The sequence below is a fragment of the Alosa alosa genome, chromosome 19, assembly GCF_017589495.1.
Source record: "Alosa alosa isolate M-15738 ecotype Scorff River chromosome 19, AALO_Geno_1.1, whole genome shotgun sequence".
Taxonomy (NCBI): Eukaryota; Metazoa; Chordata; class Actinopteri; order Clupeiformes; family Clupeidae; genus Alosa; species Alosa alosa.
In genome coordinates this window covers 15,195,365-15,222,298 of record NC_063207.1, presented here as the reverse complement: position 1 = coordinate 15,222,298, position 26,934 = coordinate 15,195,365, and the positions used below count along the sequence as shown (strand labels likewise).

General features: G+C 43.6%; 1 protein-coding gene across 9 annotated transcripts in view; it reads left to right on the top strand.

The window, feature by feature from the left end:
• The first annotated feature begins 2,758 nt into the window (after positions 1-2,758).
• gphna (gephyrin a) overlaps positions 2,759-26,934 on the top strand; it is a 78,931-nt gene continuing 54,755 nt past the window's right edge. Inside the window, exon 1 of one of the 9 annotated variants that reach the window (XM_048228827.1) lies at positions 2,759-2,939. In XM_048228827.1, coding sequence (XP_048084784.1) covers positions 2,876-2,939 — 64 coding nt within the window. In that variant the 5' untranslated portion in view covers positions 2,759-2,875. The remainder of the gene's footprint in view (positions 2,940-26,934) is intronic. The other 8 variants (XM_048228829.1, XM_048228830.1, XM_048228831.1 and 5 more) reach the window with 8 other exon arrangements.

The window sequence follows — 26,934 nt, the reverse complement described above, 5'->3', positions numbered from 1 at the left end:
TTCATATTAAAAAGCTTTACCACTGAGCATTCATATTAAAAAGCTTTACCATAGGGCATTTATGTTAAAAAAAATGAAGGTGCTGGATGGAGGAGGATAACATTTGCTCATGGAGAAGTATAAAACAAAATTGAATGGCACCAATAGGTTGAAAGACAGCAGAACAAAAATAACAACATATAAACATATATGGTGCAATTTATCCCCATTATGGTATAATAGTCACGTTCTGTCTGGGGGAAAACCATTTGCTAACAAACATTCGGAAGATAAAGGGATTAATACCATTCAGGATATTAGTTAGTACTATTCTGGGGTGCATTTCCCAAAACCACAGTTGCTAACCTGTTAGCAACTTAGTTGGTTGGCAATAGAAAATTGCATTGTAACCAACAAAGTTGCTAACTTAGTTAGCAACTATGGTTTTGGGAAACACGCCCCTGGACTTTCAAGAGTTGGTAACTCAATATTGATGAAGTACGGTACTTCCTTTTCTTTTACTTTAGAATAAGATCAGCCTGTAAAGCCTACAGGGTTCCTTAGGGGTCAATGGAATCCCATTTTCAGTTGGATACATAATTCTCCCAAACAAATGGTGGCATATCTACAGTATATGCCCACACCAGGAATGAAAGCCTGGGATAGAGATACATCAGAAGTGGGACAAGAATTAGACTGGGAGGCTATTTGAGATAATGTTGCTGGTGCCTCAAAAAACCCAAATCATAGGTAGGTTAGGCTATATACACTTGAAATTCTGTCATAGGGCATATTTAACACCAAGAATAAGATCCGAAATGGGTTTGGTTTCTGACCCATATTAATAATAATAATAATAATAATAATAATAACTTGGTTTTATATAGCGCCTTTCAAGTAACCCAAGGTCGCTTTACAAAAGGAGATAGGGCAGGGGAATAGAGGGGAGAAGAGAGGAGGGGGTAGAAGTAGGGTTGGGGGGCAGGGTGGTTAAGGACCATAGGCCTCAGTGAATAAATGTGATTTTAGGTGCTTTTTGAACGTAGCCAGTGTGGGGGCTTGGCGGATATGGAGAGGTAGACTGTTCCAAAGGGTGGGGGCAGCAACACAGAAGGCTCTGTCACCAAAAAGTCCAGAGCCTGGAACGGGGATGACAAGCTGGTCCTTGCCAGAGGACCTCAGGGACCTTGGCTGGGAGTGATGCTGGATGAGATCGGAGAGGTACTGGGGAGCAAGAGCATTGAGGGATTTGTATGGAAGGAGTAAGATTTTGTAGGTGATGCGTGACTTCACCGGGAGCCAGTGAAGCTGCTTGAGTGTGGGGGTAATGTGTTGCCATCGCTTTGTGTGTGTGAGGATCCTGGCAGCCGAGTTTTGGACACGCTGTAGCTTGTCCAGTGCTTTGGTGGGAAGACCATAAAGGACACCGTTACAGTAGTCCAGACGGGAGGTGATGAAGGCATGTGTCAGAGTCTCCGCAACAGTGTCTGACAGTGAGGGCCGGAGTCTGCAGATGTTTTTGAGGTGGAAGAAGGCTGATTTGGTGATGTTACTGATGTGAGCTTGGAGTGAGAGGTTGTAGTCCAGAGTCACACCCAAGTTCCGCACTTGTCCATTCTGCCCTCAAGGAACCATTGGCACCTTTATGCTTGTTATGTGGGAATGTCCAGGGGTGTCTACTAGTTTGTGGAGGAAGGTGATACAGTAGGTACAATTGTGGATTTAACAGGGGTACAGTTCCCAATGGATCCTGCTGTACATCTCTCTTGCTGAAAAAACTTGTAGTTTAGCTGGCAGGCTTAACTGCAGCAAAGAAGATAGTAGTCCAGTGTTGGAGATATCCTCATGGTATGTCATTGGCTTCGGTCATTTTTGGACATTTCTTACCTGGAATTGTCATCAGCAAGAATAAATGACGCTCAGCCACGTACAATTTTATTAAAGGAGAATTAGATATCTAATTAAAAAAAAAATCTTCTGTTGAGATAGGAATGCTATGTCTGTGTCTGTATTAACAACCTTCTAGATGGTGGTGGTGTGGGTGAGAGGTAGAGAGGGATATGGGATGGTAGAGAGGGAGGTGGGATAGTGGTGGAGGGGATAGGGAGAAGGGTTTGATATCAAAATGTGTTTAGAAACTTGAAATGTACGGTATGAGTGTATTTTGTTGGGTTGATATAAAAAAAAAATCAATGACAAAAAACAAACAAAAACAAATGCTACTCCCTGCGCAATCACTGGGTCTATTTAAACTGCACATGGGCTACAAGAAGTCAAGTCATAACATGTTATGCTGTTTGCTCAAATACTGTATGCTCTCCATTGGAAAGCCAGTTTACTGCTAGATCAACAGCATTTTAGGCCTACTCTGAGGCACTACATTCAGTTTCTCCTGAATATTGGATATATTTTGATCTAAAGCTAAAGTTAGCCTACTTTAGGCTTCTTAGCCTGGCCCCGCCCGCCTAGATATTATTTCATGAAGATCACTTCGTGAATGAGTTTGTATTTTTCCAGCCTAACAATTCCTAGGCTTAAGTTTTAAACTTAATAGCCCAACTTAATATCGACCTAAATCCTTTGGGTGGACAACGACTTACACAAACAGGCTACTTTTTTATTTTATTAAACATGTACCCTACACTCGACATGGATTAAGTCATGCCATTTGAGAGTAATTAACTCTTAATGAACTCAACATCTTATATTACCAATACGCGGGACGCCGCGGGTATTGCTCTGTGGCATGTCAGTAGCCTACCTATGAGAGGCAGTAAATTTGCTTGCTCACTGTTCTGCTTCTCTAGCCTGGCGCTCTCCTCGCGGTTTTCTCCCTCCCCTCAAGTTCGATGTGTTCTGCACTCCGATCTCAGTGCGGGAGACGGCATAGCTAAACATGGCGTCGGACGGAATGATTTTAACAAACCACGACCACCAAATTCGAGTCGGAATCCTTACGGGTAAGTGCCAAATTGCTAAAACTAGTGATAACAAGTCTTATTTATATCCCCTCGGCAGTTTGCGTCGTTTGTCATTACGGTGTGTCGCGCTGGTTTGCACTGTCCACCCAGCTGTTTCTCCGACGCGCTCTATGCCTGACAGGCAGCAGGCTTGTAGGCTACCACAGCCGCGTTCCTCGACTCAATTCGGGCGACGTTTGTAGGCTACATACCTTCGTGTATAACATTTTCTTTTGGTTGTTTCATTTTCAGACGCTTCTGATACACCGTCTAGCTGCGTTAGATTGATCTGCGGTCTGTTGCATATTTCATTTCTCGCTGTCAGGAAAACAGTTTTGTATGATGAATAATTCATACATTGTACGCACATCGAACCGCTAACCTTAGCTATGGAAATCATGATTAGAGTCTTATGGAATGTTTTGTTACAACCTAAATGAATGATCAGTGTAGCCTACTATTCCCTTGCAGGTTAATCCGCAAACGGAACATGCTATTTGGTTGCAACTGTAATATGAAAATGTCGCCTTGGAGCACACGGTGGTTCGAAATTGATCAGCATGTCATCTGCAGTCGGTTACGCTGTTTCATTTTGGTCAGGCTATATTTTTTTTACTGGTTTCCTAGCTTTGGAGGTTATTATTTTGGTTGCATGCATGGCCACTAGAGCTGTCTTGTTGGTGCTGTTAGCGGCATATGTGAAACAGAGTCAGCCAATATTTGTCACCTCGAGTCCAACTGCCTCGTTGAGACCGATCAGATAGGCTGCCTCTGCCTTCTGCCGCGTCTGACAACCTATGAAAATTGTTTCTCAATGGTCTTTTCGGTTGATACTGACAGCAAGTCGTGACATGGGTGTATTTTGCCTTGTAGTGGCGTGGACGCTCTCGGTACTTTACGTGTCAACCATATTTTTCTGTTGGTCTGGAGTTTCTCACTGTTAAATGGTTATGATATACGGTGCGTTTCCGTCTGCGGTCCCTCTTGCCTTGTGGGAATTTATCCTAACATGTACAGACATGTACCTGGGAACCCTCTCCCCACAATCACATTAGGGACTGAGTCTCTCTCTCTCTCTCTCTCTCTCTCTCTCTCTCTCTCTCTCTCTCTCTCACACACACACACACACACACACACACACACACACACACACACACCCACACCTCTGTACGCGATGAGATTGCAGGCAAGCTGCTGTCCACTGGCTTGGGGTACTGAAACACGTTCAGCTGCTGCCGTTCGATGCTCTTCGCGCTCACATGTAGCCTACAGAAGCGGTGACTCCACCATAGCTTTGGAACGGGCAGAGACAGGTTTGATGGGATTCCCGTGGACACCAAATACAGCCCTTTCATATGAAGACATCAGCTAATGTGCTGTTAGTCACACCAGCGAGCCCCCTTCCACTCCTCTCTCTCCCCTTTCCCCGTTTGATCGGTTAGCACGGTTCCTTCGCTGTGCACTGACATTTCGTGGTGGCAGCAGCTACTGTTTGCGCGTCGCGCGCGCGCGCGCGTGTGTGTGTGTTCGTGGTGCATAGTTGGCGCGAGTAGAGTAAAGGAGGATTAAAAAGAGGGAACAAATAGACAGTCATGAAACTGACACAGCAAAATAATTAAACGATTGGGCATGTGCATTTTGGGCAGCTAGGCAGGCGCTGTAAACTATGCGAATTTGGAATCATTGCCTTGGCAATGCCTGAGTACTAGCATGTGCCATTGTTGCCTCTGGCTTGCTTTGGTTTAAGGGAGAAATGTTGGCATTAGTTCTAAGGGGGCGTCTTTGATGAATTATCTTGATAGGAGTGGGCAACCTGACTTTTGGGCTATCAATAATTTTGCCCTCTCATACCCAATAGATTGTTGCTTGCCAGCATCTGAGAGCCAGGTTGCATCTCAGTGCTCGAATTTCTTTCCTTTAGTTGTCCACATCAAATGGACAGGTGAACCATTGCAGTGGTATAGACCCAAATGAATATGGTCTAGTCTAATGGGAGTGTGTGTGTGTGTGGTCTCTCTTCTGGACCAGAACATGAAGAAGGCTGTTTCTGTCAGCAAAGCCCTTTTTTTTTTTGCTATACTCCAAGTGGCTGGGTATCCACACAGCAGTGACCTCAGTACTAAACTGCAGACACTCATTCAAATGCTGGTCAGAACTGTGGGGGCGGAACTCCAAACAGCCAAGCAGAGGAACCACAGAGAGAGACAAGTGTGAATTGTCAAATGCAGTGTGAAGCTCCATCAGTCTGAGAAAAAAGCTGACTCTGCCCTCACTGTGTGTGTGGATTTGTCTAGGTTGTTTTTGATACTCTAAATGTACATGCAAATGACATAACTAAACAATTGCAAACTGTCAACCTGGGTTAAGTGGTTTGTTAGCCTCTTGGGGCGTAATTGGTTAATTGTATGCCGGTTGTTTAACGGTATTGTGTAATTTTCCTCTTAACATCATGATTTCATTAGATGTACAGAACTTTTTTTTCTTTTTCTGGTGACCCCACAGCTACATAGTACACATGTGGGAGGAACGAAGAAGGGACAGGTCTGTGATTGGTCGATGTTACTCTGAGATAGTTGTGTGATGTTACTCTGAAACCAGTTAATATTGAAATTAAATCTAAAATGGAGGACTTTTTGTTATATTTGGGAATCCATTTATACTATGAAATTAGCCTGGCTAGCGCCACCACTTCTCAATGAGACGTGGTCTGGGAACCAAACGTTCATTTTCTCGTATTTGAAAAAAATGCCCAGATCCGTTTATTGGGTGCCACGGATGTCTATCAAATGCGTCTGTGCATAGCTCATCATCGCCTTGCTTTCCCCTGTTCTGTGATTGGTTCCCTATCTCAGGCGAAAATTTGCTCCATGGTCTCCAGGCTGCCTTAGCAGCGTGAATCAAATCGCGCGCAAGGCAGCATGGGAACACCCAGGCTACTATGAAATAACAATTTCAAATGATCCCTCTTAGATGTGTCTTGTTCCAAAGCCATACAGCACATGGTATTTTAGGCACCAGTCTTCTTGTAAAGCCATATGCTAGAAAATGTGTTGCTTCAAAAGACATATAGACATATGGAAATTGCATATGGAAAGCTGGTAGTTCACATGGTGCTCCCAGGGTCATCTGCACCATAAGAAGGTGTGTTACATGTTTATGGCTTGTTCATGTATTTTCTCCAAAACAGGATGCCGTCATAGTCCTTCAAACCAGCAAAGGCAGACCAGCTTGTTTTAGGTTTTGATAACTACAGACTTTTTTGAGTTCATACAACTCAATGCTGCTATGGACTTGAGTGTTTTGCTTTTCATGTGCCATTCACAGGCTTTGTAGACCACCGTAGGCCATAGCATTTTGTTTGAGCCACATTTTACATTTCTTGTAGGATTGGAACACAGAATTGATACAAAGACATGTATGTTAGGACTATATTTAAACATAGGGGCATAAACTATGCACGGCTTACACATGGTGTACAGATTAGCGTTTCTATCTAAATTAGGGCATTGGAATGGAAATGGCATTGTGGGTATTTCAGGGACCAGTGCTCAGGTGTCAGGTGTGAAGTCAGTGACGTGTGTGTGTGTGTGTGTGTGTGTGTGTGTGTGTGTGTGTGTGTGTGTGTGTGTGTGTGTGTGCACATACATCTCTGTGTGTGGTATTTATACTTCCTGATTGACTTCTAAGGCTCGACCATATGTGCATTTGGGTGGTGATCATGTGAAGTGGGATTTGTCATTTAAGAATTTACTAATCAAATTTGCAACCAATTAAAGCATACATCTAAAGTCAATTGGTAAACACAATCATGATATTTAGTGGGAGAATTAAGGCCATCCTTAAAAATATTTTTGTTTGCAGGAACAGCCAAAAAAAAAAAATTAAAAATGGGTCGGTAGGTAGGTCAATATTTTTTTTTCAAGATTCAAAAAAAAAAAAAAAAGTACAATTTTGGTCATGGTGATTACGAGGGAATGAATTTACACATATCGTGATCGTAACTGACTGGGTCTTCAACCCGTGCCTTCAGGCACCATTGCAAACCTCATTCTGATGCAGGTTATATAGACCAGCCTTTCTCAAACTTCTTTTTGACCTGAGGCCGGTCATGGCAGACTTTTGGGTCATGGGGCTCATCTACATGTACCCAGAAAGAAGGCTACAATAGCTCTTGGCCACGTTATATTGAAATTTGACTATACAATACTCAATGCTATACAGTGTATTATACAGTCTCTGCTCTGTTTCTAAGGAAGTTCCAAAAAACAACGTCGTTCTATTAAGTTTCGTTAAATAAATAAATAGCCTTCCAACAGGTTTAAGCGGAGCTTTGATACCAACGTTATCGATTAGTTTCAGTTTCTCTCGCGCAGGCAGCATTGAATGAATGCTCATACCACCACTTAATTGTAGGGCTCCATGTTTAATGACATCGATAGCAGAAACGTTTGTTTTCTTTTTTTCGTCGATCCGCGGTTTCTTGATCAACTGCGCAGCAAATTATCAGATGAAGCACGGGCCTAATTTCCTCCACGATTCCGCGGACCAGCAGTCTCCATGTTGCGGACCCATATTTTGAGAAATGATGAATAGATGAATAGACCACAACCAATTTCAATACTCCGACACGGTCACCGTTAGACTAGGGGGAGAAGGGATGAGAAAAGATCTGGCCACAGTTCTTCCAGAACTTCGTGCCAAGTAAAAGCGTCATCAGTTTGTGTGAATGAAACGAAGCGTAGGCCATAGTGTGACATGCGTAAAACCAATGGTGTAGAGATGACGCCACAGGTTTTTTTTTTTAAGTGAGCCACGTTTGCATGTAGGCAATTTATATTCACAATACTTGGGCCTACTAAAAGAAATATTATTTTATTGCATTTGTATTGGTTGTTTAGAGTAAAAAAAAAACAATCGGTCGGTATTAATGCAAGTTTACAACCGGCAAGTCGGTCGGACGAAAAGGGGAAAAAAATAAATATTTGGGTCGGTTCTAAATTGACAGGGTCGGTCGGGTTACGGCAAACGAAAATATTTTTAAGGATGGCCTAAGTGGGGGAAAAAAACTCCCTATCTTTCTCTCTTGCTGCTATCAACATCCCTATTCAAAGACACCAGCATCAAAGGCTCCTTCAGGGCTCTTGCCAGCCTGTGTGTGTGTGTGTGTGTGTGTGTGTGTGTGTGTGTGTGTGTGTGTGTGTGTGTGTGAGAGAGAGAGAGAAGTGTGTGTGAGAAGTGTGTGAGAGAGAGTCTTACCAGCCTGTCAGAGCCTGTCTCAGTGCTGTTCAAAGTGCTGATCACATCCATCCGCAGCTATGCATGCCATACACACACACACACACACACACACACACACACTCCTCTGTTTCGCTTCTTTTCCTTTTTCAGTACAGCTGGAGCGCTTGAAAGAACAAATTAAAGTCAGGTACCTGCCTGTCACCATGCTCCCTCTCTGCTTTGCTTTCATTGTATTGCCTCCTGGTGGAGAAGTGTGTGTGTGTGTGTGTGGGGCAGTGCGGAGGACTTGCATGTATGGGTGGATGTTTGTGTAGGAATGTGGGCTCAGGAGTAAGGTGGTGTAAACTGCAGGACTTGCAAATTTTCTAGATCTCTACTAGCCCTTTCGGTTAGGCATTTCTTAAGATCTTGGTGGCTAAATGAATTAGAATAGCTCAAATACAAAAGGACGATTTGTATGTAGTAAGGTAGATATTTATAAAGTAATAGAAATATTTATTTAACTAGAACCATAATGGTCATCCTAAATAATATATTATGCATTTTATTTAAGTTTGAGAAATCACAAGCTTGCCCACCCCAATGCCAAATAAACCCAAAATACACTCCTTATAGAGAAACTTAAACCCAACTAGGGTTGGGCACCGAAACACGGTTCTAATATGGCACCGGTGCCGACGCAAACGGTAGTAACTGCATTTAATAACAACGTGGATTTCGGTGCCTCATTTCGGTGCTTAAATAGCGTTTTGTTTTATTTTATTTTTTTATACGGAGGCATCACTGCATGTCATGCACCATCTCTAACGTCTTGCTCTGATAGCAACACATCCAGATACAGTTAGCTAACATAAACACTGGATGCACCACATAGGCGAGTGGACAGTGTTTGACAGCTTCGTGGAGCCCAAGTAGCTTACTTTAAGCGATATCGCTGAGCTCCTGTCAAAATCTAGCAGTGGGCCTAACTACACACAAGCAAAAGGCTATGAAACAACATCAACAGTAGCCTATATGTTACCCAATATCCTTGCTAATGCGCTAACTGGCATTTATTTGAAATGTTATCAGCTGTAGGTTGTAAGGTGAAAACTTTATTTCACGGTGTGTTCTAAACAACATAATGGCATGATATTAATCTTTCATGTGCATGAGGCCCATATAGCATCACAATGAATATGAAGATCATGTTAAAAGTTAGCTGACAAAAACATAAATATGTAGGTTACATACCTGATGTCACTGAGCTGTCAAAGAGGCTACGAAACAATCTCCGTATGTTATCGCTAATTAAACTCAGCTGACTCTGGTGTTAGCGCATAGCCATAGTTGCTGTTAAAATGCCTACTAGGCTAGCACTGGGATCTAAACACTTCCACACCGACATGTAGACTAACATGTTAAAAACTATTGCGTGTTATGGGTTAAGACATGAAATTTCTTGAAGCATTTGGGAACACACTGAATTAACTGGAAAGTACAGTCCCTGTTAGATTAGCTTGCTTCCAAATGCCGTTGTCCATGACCTGGCAGTTATATGGCAAGCGGTTTTAACATACCTTATGGCAAACTGCCTACACTGGGTAAACTTGAAAGCGAGCTTACCATTGTGTGTGCATGCATGGCAAGCTGTTTTAACATTTAAAGGCCTATATTCGTAGGAGCAATGAGATATTGATAGCAAATTGAATGTAACAGTTCAATTTCATGTTCAAATTTGTCTTATCAATAAAAAAAAAAGCAATTCATGCTTTAGACCATTTTAATTTAAAACATTTTAAAAACAAAGTACCTGTTCAGGCACCGTTTCGGCACCGGCACCGTTTTAAAAGTATCGATTTAGCACCGGTATCGGATAAAACCCAAACGATACCCAACCCTAAACCCAACATAGACTCTTCATAGAGAAACATACACCCAACGTACACCCCTTATAGAATGACTTGGTTTAGAATAGTCGGAAAAAAATATCATCACACGTCTATTCACGCTAAAGAACAGGCTAATGAAAATCTAATTGAATCAATCAAGGTCAAATAGGTTAAATGAAAGTAAGTGTATAGTCTACGTTGGCTACTGATGGCTACTGTCGACTACTGTCTTTGGTAACTCCATTCCATAGACATGACAAAAAATGATGTTCATAATGTTCAGCATCAATCGGTCAGAAATGTGAAGAGTTCAGTTGGAAAAAAAGATAATCCATTTTAATGAATTATTATTTTGTCTTCCAGGTAATATTTGATATCAGCTCTTCTGGTACATTTTTTTGCATGGAATGCTGGTGTGGCAGAAGTTTCAGGCATCAAAGTACCAACTAGAGCCTTTCAGATAAACACTTAGTAGACAGACCGTGCTCATTCAGGGGTCAATTTTTTCCGCTCCAAATAGCAAGTCAAAAGAGCTGAAAGGGTGGCCTGACTGACTGAAACTTTCTTGTTGTTAACGTCTGTTTATATGCAGGTCTTTACTCAATTCCAAGGAAAACACACTTCTGTGACACCATCAGCGCAGCCATTCAAAGCACTGCAAACCGTCATTTATTATATAAAGCCCGCCCCATTCTAGATAAGTGGTTGTGATTGGTTCCTGGATTTTTGGTGATTTGGAATTCGCTGTGAATTCAAGGATGGCCAGACGGATCTGCAGAGCAAATTCAAATGTGCATACAGATTAATCTGGGTTCACCCAGGTTATAGAAAAGCTGATTATGGAGGGAATTTTATTTCACTGGGGCGATCATTTCTGATAGCCCGTCATACAGGGTCTGGTAGTAGCTTTACAGGAGAAAATGACTGTTCAGAGCGTTGGTTAGTGATTTTTTTTTTTTAGCTCTGGACTGCATGCTTGTGGCATCTCTTGGTAACTTGCAGTATCTCTTATTGCCATCCTTTTGCAACATATTGCATTTTGACTTCTGGTAAAGCCACAGCCATCAGTGTTTCAAGTGGAACACTGTTCCCCTCGGGGTCAGGGAAGGGTGGACCCCAGCCTGGTCTGTGTGATGGTGCTTGGTCTTCATATTGCAGCATTTCTACTTGCATCTTTCCAGCAGGGTTACTGACACTACCTGCCACCCCCGTGCCCCCAAATTGAGAGCTTTTCAACCACCCAAGAGTGTTTCGAGTACTAGGAATTATATGCAAATATCAGCTTGGGACCACTTGTACACCATGGGTTTAATTGATTATCGACAATTCCTGCACATAAGTCATGAATCCTTGTTAGCTTCTGTGTCCTTATCTGCAGCAGTTCCCATATTACCACACAAAGGACTTAAGTCATATGAGCTGCTATATGAAGAAAGACTTCAATGACCGTCCTAAATGACTGGCTAAATACTTTTGTGTTTAGATAGTTTGTTTTGTTTGCATCGTTGTATTTTTGAATAAATTCAATTAAACTCAGAATATTAAAATGAGTTATAACAATGCCATGTTGGAAGATACACCTGTCCCTTGTCATGGGACAACTGCAACCATCATTTAATAGTAGCATCCTTGGCTGGGTTGGAGGGTTGGAAGCAAAATCAAGTCAGCATGGTTGATTTAAAGTTGTTTACAGTTGCCTGTGTGAGATTTGTGAGATACTTGTTTAACAGGCATGTCATGTGGACAGCAACAAGTTTCTGTCCGGGACATTTTTTCACTGGTTAAAAGTGAAGCTTTCTTGACCATGGACTGTCAGGCTTGCCACCTGATACCAGGCTTGTGCAAAATTCAGAATTTTAGAATTGGCCTCCATTCAATTCAATTTCAAACTTCGAACTCAAAGGTAGAATCGACGATGCAGCCACATTCCCAACGTTAAGTCCAGCGTGTATGCCAAGACGCAAAAACACATACAAACACGTGCTGAACTGTGGCGTCAACACTCCTCTAATTTTAGGCTGCAGCAAGTTAAAAAATACACATACACATCAACCCACCGAAATCGAAGCCCCTCTTGCTACTCTGAAATCACTGGTGTGGAAGTATTTTGTCGTTCATTTACGTCAATTAACACTAACTAAGCCTACTCAACACTAACCCTGGGTCTCTTCGGAGTGTGCTGAAACAATCAAATTATCATTCTGTGTTGTTTCATTTCACCATGTTAACATCTCTGTTTAATGTTTGTTTTGTTTACAACCTCGTGGTTGGAACACGTAAATGAATCACATACGATACGGGCAGCCGTGGCCTACTGGTTAGCGCTTCGGACTTGTAACCGGAGGGTTGCCGGTTCAAACCCCGACTGGTAGGCCACGGCTAAAGTACCCTTGAGCAAGGCACCTAACCCCTCACTGTCAGGTTCCCCGAGTGCCGCTGTTGTTGCAGGCAGCTCACTGCGCCGGTGTGCTTCACCTCACTGTGTGTTCACTGTGTGCAGTGTGTTTCACTATTTCACGGATTGGGATAAATGCAGAGACCAAATTTCCCTCACGGGATCAAAAGAGTATATATACTTATACTTATACTTGATACACAAACAAATCGTGACTTTAAAATGAAAATGAAATCTAATCGAGGATTTGTAGAATCATGACACCCCTATCTGACCTGTAATGTAAAGCTTCACTAAAATTATTTATATGAATTTCATTGAATTTCAATTCTACTTCCTTTAATTCAAATTATAATTCTAGATCCTGTTTTTGACCTTGATTTCAAATTCAAGAATCTGAATTTAGCACAACCCTGGCTGGTACGAAGCTGTGCAGTATGTAGGCTACCTCCCTTCTGACGGCTGAAGAGATGTGCTAGTAAGGGCTTCTACATACTCGACGCACCCGACCGGTAGCGCGACAACGTGACGTCAAAATCACGTAGATCTTGCTGGCGCACCAGGATTTAAGCCAGGTAGCGCAAGGTAGCGTTCAGACGAACGTGACAAGGCGGAAACAGGAAGATGGACTAGTTCGAGGGCAAGCGAGAGTTGCAGTGTTTTGTTACAGTCGTGAATTTTTAATAGTTTGCTGGATAACTTAGCAAAGTTACCAGTGAGAGTTGCAACACATGGAATTAAGAGGAAAGAATAGAAACGATTTATTTTCAAACAAAGGATATCTATTAAGGGCTGAACAACTTCAGGAAATTACACAAACTCAGCCAGCTGCTAGCTAGCTAGCCAGCTAACTAAACTGTTTAAATTATTAAAATTTCCCTCGGGATGACTAAAGTATATATCTATCTATCTATCTATCTATCTATCTACCTGTGCACACACCTTGGAAACTAGATGATAATGATGATGGTAGTTGTGAATAGTAGCAACCAAAGTCTGAAGTACCATCACAGAGGCTAGCTACTAGTGTTTCTTACTGCAGCTTCTTCTGCTGTGTAACGTAGTTAGCGTTAGTCTTTTCACAACAGCGACACCTCAGTTCAAGAGAATATTGCAACTAGTGTCGCCACCACCACGCGCGAGTATAAATGGTTACGGCGCTTCTGTGACGTCACATTGTCGCGCTACTGGTCGGGTGCGTCGAGTATGTGGGACGTTTAAGAGAGCTAGCAGCCTGGGCTTTTAGCTCAATTGTTAGCATGCTCAACTCCCGATCTGAGGTGCTGTAGTTCGCGGGTTTGAGTTGGGGCGAGTGCAGGGCTAAGCCGTGCGGTTAATACAACACAGACTTGACCCGGTGCCTTGACCCGGATCTGGAGTGAGTTTGGTTGGGGGTAGGGGGTGGTGTAACAGTAGCCACCTGATACGTAGCTGTGCAGTGTGTATGTTGTGTAAAGCTTTCTCATGGCACCTTAAGAGATGTAGTGAGACAGCTAGCAGCCTGGGCTTTTAGCTCAATTTCTAGAACACAGTTAACACAATGCAGGTTACACATACACAATATGGCTACGCCTATGAATACGTGGTCTTTCAACTTTCACTCTCGTCGATGATACAAGGATACAAGGACGTTTATTGTCACATGCATATAGTTACTGGATGTAAGAAATGCGGTGAAATTATGTCTGGTGTCAGCCTATTTGTGCATTTATGGGGTTACCAACAAGGAGCACCCAAGAGCAAGCCAGTGAGAGTTGCAACACATGGAATTAAGCAACTGATGAGCTTTACTTCCTGACCCAACTGTCACCCCAATAACTGCAAGCTGTTTGCCATTATTGCTGTAACTCCAAAACACTTTTGTAAAGGTAGTCCTTATTGCCCTTAAATGCTTCTTCCTTGAAATTGTAGTGTTTCCCAGCAGACCTTGATATGGACAGCACAGGTCACATTGGCTTTGCTTCTCTCTCTCTCTCTCTCTCTCTCTCTCTCTCTCTCTCTCTCTCTCTCTCTCTCTCTCTCTCTTTAGATTAGATTAGATTAGATTCAACTGTGCAGAACACAAGGACACAGACAATGAAATGCAGTTTGCGTCTAACTAGAAGCGCAAAAAGGCAGAAAAGTGCAATGTGATATACAAAGTATAGACAAGGTGCATAAACAGGACAGGATATATAGACAGTGTAGACAGTAGTATACAGTTGGTTTGCAGAAGGTGGTTCACAGTAATAAAAATTAAATTAATTAAACTAAATTAAATAAATTAAATATAAATATGTGCAGTGTATTAGCTGTCACCTTATAAGAGCAGACTATAAATAGCCTATAAATATAAATAGCAGTATATTAACAGAATCTATAAGTATGAACCATATAGACAGACATGTACAGTATGTACACAGCTATGTGCACTGTGGTAACAGTACCATTGTAGTGCAGAAACAGTAACATAAGAGTAGTAAGAATATGTGTATCTGCAGGATGAATATAATGAAGAGCAGTAGAAAATGGCTATGTATCTCTCTCTTTCTCTCTCTTTCTCTCTCTACGATCACATTTTAAGCAGAAGCCATAAAGCCCTCTCAGACCACGCTGGACACAGTGAGTAATGAGATTACGAACCTCGCTGCCAGACTTTCAGGAATCGGGAGAAAGGGCCATGTCACTGAAAGACTTGGGCGCCTGCCAAGGCGCAGTCCAAGTCTTAAGTCAACAGTTGCAGGCTGATATGACTTAATGAAAGATAGTTCCAGGAGTAAGTAGCCGGGCTACGCTCCGAGATCAATCATGGCCGTGATCACACAGCGATTATGTACAAAACAACTCGGGGGAAGGGCAGTCGAAAATAAGCAAGCAGAGAGGCCCCATGTCACAGGCATCAGCTGGGTGTCAATTAAGAGCTTGGGAGGACGCTGCAAGCATATTACTACAATACCCAGAATCCTGTGTGATCATGTGACACTGAATACGTCAGGTAAAGGTGTCTTGTCATAGCTGGAGCTGATACACGTTATATTGTGGGGCCAATGAGGTTTGCTTATAGTGCTCCTCTGTTTTGAAAGCTGTATGTAGGTCACAGTATCACTACAAAACCCACCATAAATGAAACTTTTGCTTTTGTTTAGCAGTGTACTGTAATAAAAGTATATGTGTATATTTGTGTATCTATTAGTATATGGAATATTTTTGCTTAGAAAGATCAGCATATACTATTATCTATACTATATATTAGAAATATACTGTATCCTATATGTAGCCTATTGGAGGTACGTCAAAGTGGTCATAGCAGTCCTGCCTGCTCACCACATTTTACATTTACCAGCCAATAAATGGAATGTCAATTTAACTTCAGTCCAGTAGACATGTATGATGCTGCCTCGACTTCAGTTAGGCCATCCTTAAAAATATTTTCGTTTGCCGTAACCCGACCGACCCTGTCAATTTAGAACCTAACCCAAATATTTATTTTTTCCCTTTTAGTCCAACCGACTTGCCGGTTGTAAACTTGCTTTAATACCGACCGATTGTTTTTTTTTACTCTAAACAACCTATACAAATGCAATAAAATAATATTTCTTTTAGTAGGCCCAAGTATTGAGAATACAAATTGCCTACATCTTTCTCATCCCTTCTCCCCTTAGTCTAACGGTGACCCTGTCGGAGTATTGAAATTGGTTGTGGTCTATTCAGCATTTCTCAAAAAATATGGGTCTGCAACATGGAGACTGCTGGTCCGCTGGAGTCGTGGAGTGAAATTAGGCCCGGTGCTTCATCTGATAATTTGCTGCGCAGTTGATCAAGAAACCGCGGATGACGAAAAAAGAAAACAAACGTTTCTGCTATCGATGTCATTAAACATGGAGCCCTACAATTAAGTGGTGGTATGAGCATTCATTCAATGCCGTCTGCGCGAGAGAAACTGAAACTAATCGATAACGTTGGTATAAAGCTCCGCTTCAACCTGTTGGAAGGCTATTTATTTATTTAACTAAACTTTAATAGAACGACGTTGTTTTTGGAACTTCCTTAGAAACAGAGCAGAGACTGTATAATACACTGTATAGCATTGAGTATTGTATAGTCAAATTTCAATATAACGTGGCCAAGAGCTATTGTTAGGCTTGAGAAGCTCGGACTCGCATCGTATCCCTGCCACACACACACACACACACACACACACACACACACACACACACACACACACACACACACACACACACACACAACCCTATGATGCATTTCAGGTCCAAAGAACACCAGTGTGCCACCTGCTTCCTCTCACCCCCCTCTTTTTCTCTCTTCCTTCCTCTGCTTACCTTTCCGCTTCTCTCTCTCTATCTCTCTCGCTCCGTGTGTTTTCTCTTCCTGGCGGCACCAGACTGCGCAGCAGCGCGGGCCCACAGGGCAGACACTCCCGACACACTAGGTTGCCCATTCATAAAAGTGTAATGTCTCCTAAGAGTCGTGGCGCTGGGGCTCCCCTCCCAGCAGTGGCTGTGGTGGTAGTGGCTGTGGCAGCAGCGCCGCTTGTAGTTTTTTTTAGAGTGCGCCGCGCAGTGAGTCGTGGCGAGCTCCACCGAGTACTCGGCCTCGCGTCAGATCTGCCCCAGCTGCCATCTCCCGCGCCCAGGTTTAGACCGAGACAGAGAAAGGGAGAGAGAGAGAAAGAGAAAGTGTGGGAAGGTAGCATTCTAATTCATTACACATAGTAAATTAGCAGCAAAAATTGTTTTGAGACATATGAGGGGTTTGTTATCTTGGGCAAACAACAGATAGAGAAAAGTGTGTGTGAGAGAGTGTGAGATGGGGGGGCTGCATTCTGCATGGCTGTGGGCTACATGTATTCCCTGTGCAGAACTGTCACGGGACTGTATTGTGAGAATGAGAGAGAGAGAGAGAGAGAGAGAGAGAAACATCATTAAGCCTCACATGTTGGCCCACTCCATTACCGTGATTCCCATTCATCCAGGGTTCTTAGCCTGCTGAGAGAGAGCTTAGGTCATCATCCATGCACAGCACCATTGATGGAAGCTCTCAACACAGGAAAAGCCCTCAGTGGAGATTTTCCCTCCGCTCTAGGCATCTGGGTCTTTAGTCTACTGGTGTGTATGTGTGTGTGTGTGTGTGTGAGAGTGTGAGTGTGAGTGTGAGTGAGAGAGAGAGGTTGGCTGTGTCTTAATGGGCCAGAAATGTTGAACATGTGATCGCTAGCCATGGCTAATGTGCAAATTCACTAATCAAGGTCCGCTTTCACTGTGACATTTCATATTATGTATGTCTCTATTTTGTGTGTGTGTGTGTGTGTGTTAGGGGTGGATGGGTATGTTGAAGAGAGATCTGCAGTGTGTTGATAAGCACACACATGACCATTCGATATTGGCAGCCGTGGGTGCAGACACATGCCATAACCAGGGTCATCTCACAGTGATAACACATCCATGCACAGCACCATTGATGGAAGCTCTCAACACAGGAAAAGCCCTCAGTGGAGATTTTCCCTCCGCTCTAGGCATCTGGGTCTTTAGTCTACTGGTGTGTATGTGTGTGTGTGTGTGTGTGTGAGAGTGTGAGTGAGAGAGAGAGGTTGGCTGTGTCTTAATGGGCCAGAAATGTTGAACATGTGATCGCTAGCCATGGCTAATGTGCAAATTCACTAATCAAGGTCCGCTTTCACTGTGACATTTCATATTATGTATGTCTCTATTTTGTGTGTGTGTGTGTGTGTGTGTGTGTTAGGGGTGGATGGGTATGTTGAAGAGAGATCTGCAGTGTGTTGATAAGCACACACATGACCATTCGATATTGGCAGTCATGGGTGCAGACACATGCCATAACCAGGGTCATCTCACAGTGATAACACCCCCAGCCTCTTCTCTCTGGGGGTGAAAGGCCTCTTTCCCTGAGGCTGAATCATGAGATCCAAGGCCTGGTGTGGAGGTCCCCCTTCCGTGTCAGTGGAACTAACCCCGCTAGCTGTCTGTGACTGACACATGACTGGAACAGTTTGGAGGCTTTAGCCATAATGTCTGCTGATTGCCTGACACAGACATGGTGGCTTGTCTCATATCATCCATCTGTGCTGTGCTGGCATCTATGCACACACACACACACACACACACACACACACACACACACACACACACACACACACACACACACACACACACACACACAACATCGCCTCCTACTTACGTATCGGATCTACACCAATCGCGTGTGTGTGTGCGCAGTGCGCCTCCGGAGCTCTTAATCCGGAGGCAGCGGTAATCTGCCCGTGATCTCTGTTGGGCGGCCCACTCATCCATCTCCACGTGCACAGGGCCTACATCACCCCTCCATGGAGGTGAGCAGCTCACAGCGCACAGCCACAGCCATCACCCCGCACCCCACCAGAATGCACAGGGGCTTTGTGAAGTCTTTGGTTGGATGTGGTTGAGTTGAGTGAGTTTTTATCTGCAGCATAAAACATTCATGGATCAATTTAAGCTTGACAATATGGCTGCATGCTAGTTTGGTACACAAGATTAAATATGTTATTCAGCTGTTGAGCTGTGTGAGTGTGTTTGGGGCCACAGCTTTTTGTCTAGATGGCTACATAGAATGGAGCCGTGGCAGATACTTCTGTTGCTTTTTTCACAGACCTTTATGTGAAATATTACAAATAAAAGTTGCTCATGCATCATCAATTACTCTCTGATCAGGACATTTATAAGCAGATGCTGATATACTATCACAGGAGATGTTTAGAAATAAAATGGAAAGGCTATTCAGGATGCTAATGTGGGCTAGCTCTTGATATTAATACCTATAGTGGACTTACAGATGATGGTTGTTAACCTAGCCCTCAGTTAGGCTTGCTGTTGTTAATTATTTGGATTTGACACTCAGTGTGTGACCACAGTTTGGTTATGATGGCCTGTACGTCATTTGTGTGTGTGTGTGTCTGTGTGGTGAGCTCACCATTGCAGAGCGCCATAGCACACTCCCCAGGCAGCGTGTGAATAATTAAACTTCATCGGCAGCCGGAGGCCTGCACTCTCCTCTCCTCTCCCCCGCTGGAAGTCATCTCTTTAGCTCCTGTCATCCAGACATAAATCACAGAGAGCTCTCGTCACCACCGCCGCGATTGACATCTCCTGCCTGCGAGAGAGGGGAGAGGAGGAGAGGAGAGGAGAGGAGAGGAGAGGAGAGGAGAGGAGAGGGGGAGGGGAGGGGAGGGGAGGAGAGGAGGGGGGGGAGAGGAGATGACAGGAGGGGAGAGGAGAGGAGAGGAGGGGAGGGGAGGGAGGAGGGGAGAGGAGGTGCCAGGGGAGGCACCCCTGTAGCTAGTAGCTACAGCTACTCTGAAAAAATAAAGGGTCTGACCCCCCTGATTAGGACCTGGACCACCCTCCCCCCCCAAAAGCTAGTGTGCAGCGGCTGGCTGGGGCACCTGCACCGTACGCCAGTGACCCGGGTTCGATTCCCGCCCCGTGGTCCTTTCCGGATCCCACCCCGACTCTCTCTCCCACTCGCTTCCTGTCGTTCTCTACTGTCCTGTAAATTAAAGGCATAAAAGGCCAAAAAAAAATATATAAAAAAAAAATGGTGTGTTTAGCAGCCAGAATTGTAAACCCACGGACCCCCGCTAATATCGTATGCACATGTATTTTATAAATGTTGTCAGTAACAGTGCCTAACAGTGGCTTGTGACTTTAATACACACAAGTGTATTACACTATTGACATTTGAGTTGAAAAGAAAAAAAACTGCCTTTTAATACGCATAGTCGACCCCGATTGTCATAGTGTAATTGGAACTCTGGGTGTGCGCTCACCCACAGCCTCAACCTCTCAAATCCTCATAGTGTACATCCCTGTAGCTTCCATCCTCCACATCCGTCAAATCATGCAAATTGTACAGTTCAGTGGTTATCTTAGAATAATTTTATTTCCAAAAAGGGTTAATAAAGGTCATATTCTGCATGATCATGACTGTGATCAAGCAGTAAGAGTTATGCTTGAACCACAGCTGTAGTGTGGTCCTCGTGGGCAGCCTTTGGGTGCAGTGGAACAGCAATAAACATGGCTTCTGGCTTCTGTTGGTTTCCCTTTGTCTCATTTCTTGACCTTGTGGACGCTGGTTGTGCTGAGGGATGGCTGGACTCTCTCTCTGTGACACCAGTTCTCTCGGCACACTCTATCAGTGGGCCCCCCAAATCCAATTGGCTCCGTAAATACTCAAGTGCAGGCGTCCCCTCAAGGTGAATGAAAGTCACTGCTGCTGTTAGCCCGATGAGGGAGAGGTAGAGAGTGGTCAGTATGCTCTGGGGACACGCATGGACAGGGCTGTGGGGACTCCACTATAGGCACCTGGGGACAGCTGTGGGTGGGCCATCAGTGGACATCACAGAATTGATCACCAGAGGAGCAGATATAGTCCCATGTGTCTAAAGATTAATGAGCAGTGAATGGGACACGGGTGAACCTGCAATTTGTTAGAGGGAGAGGAAAAAATCACTTGCATATACACAGACAAACATAGATGCTTACAGGACTACTCATGCATAAATGTACACACACACACACACACACACACACACACACACACACACACACACTTGCTGAGGTTATGATAAAAGTATCAAACTAATTACCCCAAGCTGACTTTTAAAGGGAAAAGTGTTGCTGGGGACAAAATCACATTTCCCGAAAAGCCATACGGTCACATTCCTACCAGCTATATTTAGGAACTCGCAAGCTGCATAAGACACACACACACACACACACACACACACACAAAGCTGTACTCAGAGAAGCCCAGCTTTCTGCAGTTGTCCGGGGAGTGAAAAGTCTAAGTAGGGCATATCTGCTTACAGGCTCTTATTTTTTTCTGTAGTGCAGATGTGCTCCTTCAATGCTCTCTCTCTCTCTCTTTTTCTCTCTCTCTCTCTCTCCCACTCTCCTGTTTCATCCCCCCCTGCACAGTATGATCTCTAACCCTGCACCTCCCTCCTCAGTGGCTCCCTAGTGCTGCTCCTCATGCTTGTGGTGTGGAGGAGCAGGGAGGAGAGGGGCTGATTCATGCTCATCCCCCCACATCCTCTCCACCTGCTCGTGGTGAGAAGGGGAGAGTGGAGTTCACGGATGTGCTTATGGCCACATTAACCCTGGTGTGTGTGTGTGTGTGTGTGTGTGTGTGTGTGTGTGTGTGTGTGTGTGTGTGTGTGTGTGTGTGTGTGAGATATCTATTCAAAAGTGAACCCTGAAATTCTGAGTGCATCTGTAGTCCCAAAAATACACTGCAGTTTGATGCACTAAAACTTACACTGTAGTGCACTTTGATGCACTGTTCTTACACTGTAGAAGCTGAACGCAAAAAGGGGCCTCAGAGTCAGCTGCTACCGAAGTTCAGTAACAAAACAAAAACACACCAAGATTATAATATATTATACTTCATTTTGTCAACTAGAGTGACGTGAGGTTAACATGAATGAGAATGTTTCTATACATATGTATAAATAAATATTTCTGTAATATGCTCATTGCTCATCTTATGTTGTCCTATGTTTAAGTATATGTAAGTTTACGTAAAGACATTTCATGATCTTTCTGTTCTTCTGACTTTGCTATGGTTTACTTATGGCATTGGCAAAACAATATGCTCTATTTTTTATGCCACTACATTAACTTGAACTGAATTGTGAGAGACAGCAATAGCATAAGATATATTGTAATGGAGGAACATAAGGGTGGTTGGTCATTTTAAAATGGAGAAGGAACCCACACACCCATGGCCAGCTGTTTCCTCACGTGTGATAAAATAATTCCCTTTTTGTGGAGGCTGACCCTATTCTCACTTCACGGTAATATGACTGTGTCCCTGATAGAGGCTGAATGGGGATTGGGAGTTATGGATGGATGGCAGTTATGTGTGTGAGTGATGGACTATATGGGTGAGTGTGGGTGTGTGTGTGTGTCTTTCTGTGGGAAAGAAAGGAGAAAAGCTCACACATATGCATGTGTACACATACACACACACGCTCATACACACACTTCTTCTCTTACAAGCAATCGCATGCAAGCTCATACATTCACTAAACCTTGAAAAGCAATCAGTATTGGGATAAATCTCACAATAATCACTGGGATATTCCAACTCACCGACTAAAGCAACTATTTGTCCTTCAATTCCGTGCGGGAGCCGTTTGCGTGGATAAGAAGTACGCATGCAGTGGGATGGGAAGTACCACAGCGCACTGGGATTAGGCAGAAAACGGAGATTATAATCTGAGCTCCACGCTGCCTTTGTAGAAGAGCTGGATTGAACTCTGTCGGTTGGCTGTTGCTTTAGTATTTTGTATTTTTCTACTGTAATCTGTAGCCCAGTACAACAGGACTGATGGCCCAGTCAGGTCAGGGGGAGTCAGTCGGCTCGTCACAGCACTGACTCTGGCAGGAAACAGCCAACCACAGTGAGGTGATGCGAGTGGAAACTGAAGGAACTACATGTTTGTTTGTTTGTTTGTGTGTTTAGTACGCACAGCACATGGTGAAAGCATAGTATTTGAATCATAGGCTGTCATGTCAGGGGTGTGTGATTTCAGCAACATTAAGTGTGTGTGTGTGTGTGTTCTCATGGTAATAGCAAGTTATCAAAGTGAAGATGTTTACTGCCCACTAGGGAATTGTGTGTGTGTTACATGATATGGTGTGGGACTGTGTGTGTTTGTGTGTATGTATGTGTGTCTGCATGTGGCCTCCAAGACTGTGCCTTCATAAATCTAAATCTTCACCTTGGCTATTTCTTCTCTTCTCCCTCCCTTTTTTTGCTCTCTCTCTCTCTCTCTCTCTCTGCTGATACCTCTTTCTCTCTCTCTCTCTCTTTCTCTCTCTATACTGTCCTTCTTCAAGTGCTCACTCCATCCAGGTTAAGGCAGGCCTGTCAGTCCCAGATGGATTCCCCCCCTCCACCCAGTCATCATTTATCTGTTTTTCCCATCTACCAACCCCCACCCCACCCCGCTCAGTGGACCTCAGACCCCAGAGAATTCCAGCTCAGGATTTCTGACGTGTGTGTGTGTGTGTATAGTCCCTATGATAATAGTCATCAAAGTGAAGATGTTTACTGGCCGGAAAATGGTGATGCCGGAAGGTGTCAGACTACGAGGTTGCCTTGGCGAAGGTCAGGTGACCATCTCATTCGTCTTCACCTCCTCCCTTCTTTTTTTGGGGTAGGGAGTGGCTTTAGGAAGAGCGAGTGATATGGACACGGGAGTGGAGGAGTGAAAGGAGGAGGCCGAAAATAGGCTGTGAGGAGTGTAGAAGTGCTGCAGTGACGTGGCTGTTGCATATTTATAAGCGGCTACTCCATATTTATAGGTGGATATTCCATATTTATAAGCGCTTCATAAAACATGAATTAGTGGGATGGCCTTTTTTGATTGTGCTAGTTTCATGATAAGGATGAGATGAGGGATGACCGCTTCCTCTGTGTGTGTGTGTGTGTGTGCGTGTGAGTGTGTGTGTGGTGTATGTGTGTTTGTGTGTGCACTGATGAGAGTAAGAGAAAGGTGGTGAGCTTCCACCGCTGACTTGCAGATAGAATTTTTGGAATGCTCTGTTTTGAATGATGTGTGTCTTAGAACCTCTGTATAGGTATCTGTATGTATGTGTGTGTGTGTGTGTGTGTGTGAGAGAGAGGGTGAATGTGCACAGACATATTCAATATAGCTTTCATGTAGTTTTTTTGGAGTTTTCTTTTGATACTATGAATGTGTGTGTGTGTGTGTGTGTGTGTGTGTGTGTAGGTTTGAGGTGCTGTTGAGGGATGGACTGTTGAGGCATGTTTCGCTGACTAAGCAGCATGGCGTTGGGGCTCTGTGATGTTTTATTAATTTGCTCTAAAAGCAGAAGGGTTTAGACCGAATTCATTTCCCATTCCACACACGCACGCACGCACGCAGGCGTACACGCACACGCACACGCACTCTGAAACTGTGACATGTGTGTATGTCATGGGTTGGAGAGAAAAGGCCCAGCTTGACGTGTCACTTGGATTATGGTATGATACTCTTAAGGTTGTGTGATGTATATCTTCTACGATAATATTGAACGATGTGCGAGCTGACATTGTCAAATTATGCTAGGTGCTTCTACATCATGGAGGAAAACAAAACTTTAGTGATTGGGAAATGTTAGGAATTTAGCAATAAGAGAAGCATTACATAGTAGGGATGTAGTGGTGGTCATAAAATGACAGAAAATATTAAAGGAAAATTCTGGTATTTTTTTTTAGTCCCTTTTCTGGTTTGTTTTGGATGAGCTAGAGTGGTGGACACCAAAATTTTGACGATTGGTCCTGTCTCGACTTTTCTGACTGGTTTTGAAACGCCTTTAACTTCTCAGAGTGGCTGCAAACAGGCATATTGTAGGCTACTCAAACATGTCCTAAAACAACCCTTAACGTTCGTTTTCAAAACTGTGCAACTCACCGAGTGGTTAGTGGTGTTCGTTGATTATTAAAAGCAAATATATCGGCGCAATGTATGATTTCCAGCCGTCTTATTTGCTATTGTGGAACTATTTACAACCGCTCAATATTTTAACCTGAAGCATAGACGGTGGCGCAGTAATATCAATGTGCAATGAGTCTTCCAACAGAAATCAATGGGATTTTACAAATTGCCAAATAAAATACGACAGTATTTCGCTACGCTACTTGTTTTGGAACATCAACGAACACCACTAACCACTCGGTGAGTTGCACAGTTTTGAAAACGAACATTAAGGGTTGTTTTAGGACATGTTTGAGTAGCCTACAGTATGCCTGCTGGCAGCGACTTTGACTAGTCAAAGGTGATTCAAAACGAGTCAGAGAGGTCGAGACAGGACCAATCGTCAAAATTTCGGTGTCCACCACTCTAGTTCATCCAAAACAAACCAGAAAAGGGACTCAAAGTGCTAAATACCAGAATTTTCCTTTAAGACTTCTTTTGTCAATATCACATGCCTATGAGACTATGTATTTATTTTTATTGATTGATTTTATTGTTTTTTCCGTGCTCAGTATTGTTATTGTGTTACTCTGGCCCACCCAAAGGTTAAATACATATTTAACAATTCAATGACATTAATAATTCAATAATACAATATTGATACTTGTGGTGTAGCACTGTACTTATGCTGTATAGATTTCCTCGACTCTCTCTCTGTGCATGTGTGTGTGCGTGTGCGTGTGCGTGTGCGTGTGTGTGTGTGTGTGTGTGTGTGTGTGTGTGTGTGTGTGTGTGTTGTTTGTACATTTAAGAACGCAAAAGGCAAAAAAATAATTTGTTTTTAGTCAGGGTAATGCTGCTAATGACATTGACTTGTGTTTTCACTGCCTTGTAGTTGAGTTGTTGGGCTATTAAAATGTGATGGTTAAATGTTCATTTGGGTGTTTTAAATGGTCCCAGCTGTGCTCCTCCAGTATCGCTGAGTTTCAAGGATAGGGCAAAGCAAGGTCAAAGCTTCACTTTAAAACCCCAAACAGATAAGCGTCTCCCTTGAATGGACAATGATCGTATAGTATACTGCTTCTCGTAATGATTTAAATGAGTGTAGTAAATGGCATTTCTACTTAACAGAGTCCTGTTATTTTGACCCCACTGGCTTACCATAGTTTCAGTGCAACTTAGCATAGCGTTGCACTGGTTAGCGGAGTGTCTCCTTTTGCACACGGATACTGTAGGATTGCGTAGCCTCGTTTCTGGGTGAGAGAACTGTCTGAATATAGAGTGGTGTCTTGTGGTATGTGTGTGTGTGTGTGTGTGTGTGTGTGTGTGAGAGAGAGAACTGATGGAAGCCTCACTGGTTGGGGAACAACTGCAGTGCAGTGCGAGAGAGGATATTCCAGAGGTAATCTCTTTCTCTCTCTCTCTCTCTCTCTCCCTCCCTCTCCCCTGCCCCTCCTCCTCTCTTTCTCTCTTCCTCTCCCTCTCCCCCCTCTTTCTCTCTGTCCCTTTCTTGCTCATGTGCGGCATCGTTCTGTGTTATGTAAGACACCTCATTTAGGCCTGACTTCAAATGAACAGAAATCAAACATCTATTCTGCAGTTATAAATAGGGTTTTCTTACACACACACACAAATGTGTGTGTGCGTACACACATGCATACATACACACACTCTCTCTTTTTCTCTCTCTCTGTCTCTCTCTCTTTCCTCTCTGTCTCCTCATTCTCACTCACATAGCAGCCCCCACCTTTGCCATCGGCTCTGTTACAACACATGACACACGCAATCTCTGGCACACTCACACACACACAAACTTACACACACACACTCCCACACACACACTCCCACACACACAAACTCACACACACACAGACTATGAGCCTTGAGTTTAGTCTCATTGATATTTGTATCACTGATATATAGCTGAGATGCATTTCACACACTCTCTCTATCTCTCTCTCTCACACACACACACACATACACTGACACGTTGACTGAACAGTGAAACCATTTGAT